At 51.0% G+C, this 7,164-nt stretch overlaps 1 protein-coding gene and 1 long non-coding RNA gene across 2 annotated transcripts in view; one reads left to right on the top strand and one right to left on the bottom strand.

The window, feature by feature from the left end:
* Positions 1 to 5,010, top strand: part of LOC102773942 (carbonyl reductase [NADPH] 1) — a 7,103-nt gene extending 2,093 nt beyond the window's left edge. Inside the window, 4 exon segments of the mRNA XM_015560288.1 lie at positions 2,175 to 2,402; positions 2,793 to 2,900; positions 4,305 to 4,625; positions 4,628 to 5,010. Of these exon segments, the coding sequence (XP_015415774.1) occupies positions 2,175 to 2,402; positions 2,793 to 2,900; positions 4,305 to 4,625; positions 4,628 to 4,740 (770 nt within the window). The 3' untranslated portion in view covers positions 4,741 to 5,010.
* LOC107182187 lies at positions 299 to 7,131 on the bottom strand. Its single transcript, XR_001512909.1, has 2 exons — positions 6,900 to 7,131; positions 299 to 1,070 (listed from the first exon to the last, which is right to left on the bottom strand). It is a non-coding gene; the product is annotated as an uncharacterized LOC107182187 (long non-coding RNA).
* Positions 7,132 to 7,164: the final 33 nt, after the last annotated feature.

Below are 7,164 nucleotides of genomic sequence, written 5' to 3'. Positions count from 1 at the left end.
TATTTTAAAAAGTTTTAATTTCAGCCCAGCCAGTGTGGTTCAGCATTTGACCGTCAGCCTATGAACCAGAAGGTCACTGTTTCAATTCCTGGTCAGGGCACATGTCCTGGTTGCAGACTCCATCCCCAGGAGTGGGAGTGCAGGAGACAGCCAATCAATGATTCTCTCTTAGCATTGATGTTTCTAACTCTCTATCCCTCTCCCTTCCTTTCTGTAAAAAAATCAATAAAATATATTTTTTAATAAATAATAATTAAAAGTTTTAATTTCAGAAACCATTGTGGTTACTTTAGGCTTCTGAGTTTACAAGGCTGCCACGCAGACCTACCCTGAGCTAGTCAGGTTAGCGTCAGCCCCTTTTCCTCATATATTAGCCCCTTTATGAAGTATTCAGTTTGAATTGGCTACTAAGTTTGAGTCTGTGATTCCTCCTGTGACACAGGGTGAAAGGAGTGTGGGTGAGAGTAATGACTGATCATCAGCAGATGAATAATGGGTCTTGCTACAGATCCATCCTGCAGATCACTTGCATGCTGCACCCGCTCAGAAATCAGATAGACATTTAGTTAGGCCAAGGAAGGAACAATGTGACTGAGGGGCTCACATACATTCTAGAAGGAGCCAGACAGTAAATGTTTTCAGCTTTTCAGCCGCAGTCTCTTGGGAGTACTCCGATCTGCTGTGGTAGCATGAAGGCAGCCACAGGTTCTAACCAGTGAGCGGGGTGACGTTTTACATCTCTCTGTTAACTGTGACCAAGGACAAAACCTACTGTAGGCACTTTAAGCAAACAGGATTATGTAACCATGAAATACACATGCCATCACCAGCTTGGTCCCCGAAACACCTTCATAAATGCTGCCTCCCACTTGGGGGTCCCACACTGAATGCATTCACAGGGCCTATTTAACTCTGCTTTGGTTTCTCTTAAGAAAGGAAGGCGATCTGTGTCCTCACAAGCAGTTGCCCTGTGCAAATACTTCATTGCATTTTAGAAAAAGCAGACATTCCCTTTCTGCAGTGGAGGATGGGCCTGGGTCCCAACCAATGACTCCTGCAGCTACTTCCACCTCCTGGGCTTCAAAAAAAAAAGAGGGTAGTGCATGTCCTGCTTGGGCCGAACTTACATCACAGGAAGGGGCAGACCCAGAATGGGGGCCGTAGTAAACCTGGAACATTCAGCCCCCAGGTGGAGGGAGGGACAGAGGATGGAAGTCACAGCCCTGGAGCACAGAACTCAGTTTGTGCTGCTTCTCAGATTGTCTGGGACACCACAGAGCACGACCACATCTCCCAACCCCTGTGACCCACAGCGCTGTCTGCTCTCTGTTCATGGCCCCCAGGACCTCTGCCAGCCATGGGGTCCTAACCCCTGTGGCCCTGGAGACTGTGGCCAGTAAGGGCACCCGCTTCGCCATCACAGCGGACCTGTGCAGGCGGTTCTTGGGGAAGTGGCGCTCACTGCACGGGACTCGGTGCGGAGTTGGCCAGCCGACGGCCAGGGTCCCGCTTCCACCATCTGGCCATCTTGACCTGTAGAGCATCACATGGTTCCTCTGCAAGGAGTGTGGGGGCCTCTGCGAGGTGAAGACCAGCCAGGGATGAGCCCGGAGCTTTGCCTTCACACACTTCCGGGACAAATCAACACTCAACGTGAGTCCTTGTCGCGTTCTCCCAGCTGATTGCACAATTCCAGTCCCAAAGACTTGTTTGGAGGCTGTATTTTTTAAAACACCAGGGAAAACTCATGGAGAACCAAAGCTAAGGGCTCAGCTTAAAGACAGTCAGATGACCAATCAAAATGATCCTCTGCTGACGGACAGCTGTCGGCAGCAGCGGCCTTCGCCTTGGGCCCGCCCATCTGTAAACCTGCAGGTGGCCCTGGTTCGCATTCCCAGCACCGCGGGCCGGGCGGGGCCGGGCGGGGCCGGGGCAGGGCCACGCCCCTAGGGGCGGGGCTTGCGCATGCGCGCTGGGCCACAGGACTAGAGGTTCCAGCCCGTGCGCACGGTGCCCCTGCAGTCGCCCTTGCAGACTCTCGGATCCTCTCGGGAGCCCTGGTCGCAGTCTTTGGGCATCCACGTCTCGCTCCGCTCTCCACGCAACTGCTTCACGAGCTTCCTGCCCGGCCATGTCGTCTTGCAGCCGCGTGGCGCTCGTGACCGGGGAACAAGGGCAGCGGGACCTGTGCCGCCAGTTCTCGGGGGACGTGGTGCTCACGGCGCGGGACGCGGCGCGGGGCCGGGCGGCGGTGCAGCAGCTGCAGGCCGAGGGCCTGAGCCCGCGCTTCCACCAGCTGGACATCGACGACCTGCACAGCGTCCGCGCCCTGCGCGACTTCCTGCGCAAGGAGTACGGGGGCCTGGACGTGCTGGTCAACAACGCGGGCATCGCCTTCAAGGGTAAAAGGCTGGGTGGTCGCAGGAGGGGTCACCGAGCACCTGCAGCCAGGGTGGCTGGTATGTCGGAGTATCGGTACAGTGGGGCTCCTCGCGTGCATTCGGTGCAGAGTCTTTTCTAGGTTGTCACAGTTTCTCCTGGTTTAACCTTGAGGGCAAGGGGGTGAATTTTGCACTGACAAGTTCACAGAGACCCCATAGTGCACCCTTCACCAGCCTCCGGGAATGGTACCATCTCAGACACTATGTTCAGAACATCAGGAAACAAGGAAATGGTGATTGCACAGTGCTATTACTAGGAACCAATTATACAAAAAATTCACATTTTATATCATTCTATGGAATGGTTCCACATGGCTACTATTTATTAAGTCTACTCTCCTCTCCTGAAAGTGAATGATCCCACACCGTTTCATATTCAAGCAGAAGTGACGATGAAAACAAACTTTTTTGGTACCCGAGATGTCTGCACAGAGCTGCTGCCTCTCATGAAACCGCAAGGTGAGTGTAGGAGTCCTGGCTGCCTTGTTTGTGGCAGCACCCAGTCCTGCTCTCCCCTGGTGTCATCTCCAGGCCCCTCCCTGCTCCTGCTCCTGCTCCCTGCTCAGCCGCACTGCCCCCTGCTGTCTCACCCGGCCAGGTGCCCTCAGCCTCAGGACACTCATTGGTTTGGAGAGGCTAAACCAACCATGCATATGAGATAAACATCACTTGGTTTTCACAAGTTCAGGAGTTCCCCAAGACCACCCTCAGGTTCAAGAATCCCTGCAAGGACTCAGAACTCAGGGAAGCCATCATACTCAGAACCGCAGTGCTCAGCAGTAGAGGAAAGGGAGAGTGGTGCAAATCGCCAGTGGGAGAGCTCTCAGGGGCCAGGGAAGCCCAGGCAGGGAGCTCCCAGCTGTCCTGTCGCATGGAGTCCTGGGGACAGCAGCTGTGTGTGACAGTAACAGGAGCACTGCCGTCCAGGAAGCTCACCCACCTTGTTTCAGGTGTGTCTGCTGAGGGCTGGCCTCACGGACATGGCCCGCTGTTCTCTTGGCTGACCTTCCTCTCCAGCACCTCCCCCGCGATCCATTTGATACCTGGAACCCTCACCATAACCATATTGTTAACATCCACTGTGTAGCCTGACCCTAAACCCTCAAGGTAATAGCACAATCTTATCAGGATGAACAGTCCAACAGTTTCAAGATTCCCCAGCAGCCCTGGGTCAAGGCCAAACCTTGCTCTGGCCAAGTTTAATCTTTTATTTTCACAGCCTTGCCCCCCATCTCCCCTCCCCTCCTCCCCGATTCCCTGCTCCTTTCCACCCAAAGGATCACTGAGCGGATACACTCTATATAGAATTTATATGACAGATACAGACACAGGACTAGAAGTATGCCTGCCATTTGGAGGAGCCAGTGTGGGGTAAGGAGACATGGAAAGGAACAGATAGTCCATCTGGTAAAGCCACGACGTACCAAGATTTTGTCCTCCTTTGAACAACTAATTTACCCTTTAGATGGCATACAACTGTTTGTGCAGAGCTATTTAATTTTAAGAGATAAATTGAGCCTGGCCAGCTTGGCTCAGGGGTTGAGGGTCGGCCTATGAAGTCCTGATTCGATTCCCAGTCAGGGCCAATGCCGCATTTGGGCTCCATCCCCAGTGTGGGGCATGCCAGAGGCAGCCAATCGGTGATCCTCTCTCATTGATGTTTCTCTCCCTCTCCCTTTCTCTATGAAATTAATAAAAATATGTTTTTTTAAAAAAACATTTCTCTGACATCATCTGATATATACTGGGTATGACAAGTCTTCATTAATGCTCATGGAAATTTCCTGGTCCAGAATCCGGGCAGATTTGGCACCCGTATGCTCGTGCCTGCCTTTCTACATAACAACCTCCTTTGCATTTCAGGCAGAGTGGTGAATGTGTCGAGCATGGAGAGTCTCAGAGCTCTGAAAAACTGCAGCCCGGAGCTGCAGCAGAAGTTCAGAAGCGACACCATCAGTGAGGAGGAGCTGGTGGGGCTCATGAACAAGTTCGTGGAAGATACTCGAAACGGGGTGCATCAGAGGGAGGGCTGGCCCAGCAGCACATACGGCGTCACAAAAATCGGCGTCACCGTCCTGTCCAGGATCCACGCCAGGAACCTGAGTGCGCACAGGAGAGGGGACAAGATCCTCCTGAATGCCTGCTGCCCAGGGTGGGTGAGAACCGACCTGACTGGACCCCAGCCCCCAAAAGCCCAGAAGAGGGTGCAGAGACCCCTGTGTTCCTGGCCCTTTTGCCCTCAGATGCTGAGGGGCCTCACGGACAGTTAGTTACAGAGAAAAATGTTGTAAAATGGTGAGCTCCACTCTATGGGCCCTATTATGTTATCTGTTCTGAATAGGTCAAAAGGACACGTACACTGTCAAATAATTTCTATCCAAATATAGTATATGTTAACCTAAGAAACATTCAACCCTGAGAATTTTTATGAGTTCTTTTGAGCCAAAGTGTCGACAAATGCTGGGAAGCAGAATCTCAACAAATTGAGGTCATGCTCTGGAGAACACCGGATTTGCGCCTTGTTTGATACATTACAATCAAAAGAGGAGACATAAGTGCTAGTAGGGTCCTTGGGCCTGTGACTAGGGGATTTGGGCTGTGGAAAGAATTCACAACTGTGAGAAGAGATAGATACAGAGAGAGAGAGTTTATTTCACTTCCCAGAGGGAAAGCACCAGTGCATTGCTAACCAATGCAAGGGCAATGAACAATGGAAACTGCTCTTTTAAAGCCTGGGGCAGGGACCGGAGGGGCATCTGTGGGCTGCTGCTATTGCTAGGTGCAATGGAGCCCACAGCAGGGGGTGGTCTGTTATTTCCTCAGGAGACAGTCCAGGCAGAAGTCCTAGGTGCTTCTCATACATTGCAGAAGGCTACAGCTAAGAAAAAGAAAGGCCTTTTTCCATCCTAACAAGTGGGTTCCATGAAACCCATTGGTGATAGATTAGGGAGGCAGGAGAAAGCAAAGTGGGGGGTGAGGGGAGGGGGAGGAGGCCACTGGGATTGGATAAAAAGAAAAGTGATAGACACATACTGCCTTTACTGAGGTGGCTGCAGGATAGTTCCAGTGATATGTTATTGTAGATGCAAAAAGACAACAGAGAGGACCCATTATGGTGAAGATTGACCTTTGTCTGGGAAGATGTCAACCTAGACCATGATTACCCACCGTAAACTGCTTTTTAGTTTAAAAAGTTTTAATTTCAGCCCAGCCAGTGTGGTTCAGCATTTGACCTTCAGCCTATGAACCAGAAGGTCACTGTTTCAATTCCTGGTCAGGGCACATGTCCAGGTTGCAGGCTCCATCCCCAGGAGTGGGAGTGTAGGAGACAGCCAATCAATGATTCTCTCTCACCATTGATGTTTCTATCTCTCCTTCTCCCTTCCTCTGAAATTAACTAAAACAATTTTCTAAATTAAAAGTTTTAATTTAATTTTATTTTTTTTAAATATATTTTATTGATTTTTTACAGAGAGGAAGGGAGAGAGATAGAGAGTTAGAAACATCGATGAGAGAGAAACACCGATCAGCTGCCTCCTGCACATCTCCCACTGGGGATATGCCCGCAACCCAGGCACATGCCCTTGACCGGAATCGAACCCGGGACCCTTCAGTCCGCAGGCCGATGCTCTATCCACTGAGCCAAACCGGTTTTGGCAAAAGTTTTAATTTTAGACCACCACTATGGTTACTTTTGCTTTCTGTGTTTGCAAGGCTGCCACGCAGACCTACCCTGAGCTAGTCAGGTTAGCGTCGGCCCCTTTGCCTCACATATTAGCCCCTTTGTGAAGTATTCAGTTTGAATTGGCTACTAAGTCTGAGTCTGTGACACGAGGAGAAAAAGTGGAGTGGGTGAGAGTGATGACTGAACATGAGCAGGTGGTAAATGGTTCTTTCTACATCCTGCAGATCACTCACATGCTGCACCTGCTCAGAAATCGGACAGACCTAAAGTTAGGTCAAGAAAGGAACAATGTGACTGAGGGGCTCACATACATTCTAGAAGGAGCCAGACAGTAAATGTTTCCAGCTTTTCAGCCGCAGTCTCTTGGGAGTACTCTGATCTGCTGTGGTAGCATGAAGGCAGCCACAGGTTCTAACCAGTGAGCGGGGTTACGTTTTACATCTCTCTGTTAACTGTGACCAAGGACAAAACCTACTGTAGGCACTTTAAGCAAACAGGATTATGTAACCATGAAATACACATGCCATCACCAGCTTGGTCCCCGAAACACCTTCATAAATGCTGCCTCCCACTTGGGGGTCCCACACTGAATGCATTCACAGGGCCTATTTAACTCTGCTTTGGTTTCTCTTAAGAAAGGAAGGCGATCTGTGTCCTCACAAGCAGTTACCCTGTGCAAATACTTCATTGCATTTTAGAAAAAGCAGACATTCCCTTTCTGCAGTGGAGGATGGGCCTGGGTCCCAACCAATGACTCCTGCAGCTACTTCCACCTCCTGGGCTTCTCCTGAAGTAGTTCCTTTAGTTCAACTAAAGCCCTTGATTCCCACACCAACCCGTGTGCTTGGGGAAAGCACAGCTCTCCACCCTGTCCACTGCTGGGCTCAGAGCTGGCATCAAAAGAGGGTAGTGCCTGTCCTGCTTGGGCCGAACTTACATCACAGGAAGGGGCAGACCCAGAATGGGGGCCGTAGTAAACCTGGAACATTCAGCCCCCAGGTGGCGGGAGGGACAGAGGATGGAAGTCACAGCCCTGGA

Source organism: Myotis davidii, unplaced genomic scaffold (genome assembly GCF_000327345.1).
Source record: "Myotis davidii unplaced genomic scaffold, ASM32734v1 scaffold170, whole genome shotgun sequence".
Taxonomy (NCBI): Eukaryota; Metazoa; Chordata; class Mammalia; order Chiroptera; family Vespertilionidae; genus Myotis; species Myotis davidii.
This window is presented reverse-complemented; position numbering and strand designations above follow the sequence as displayed.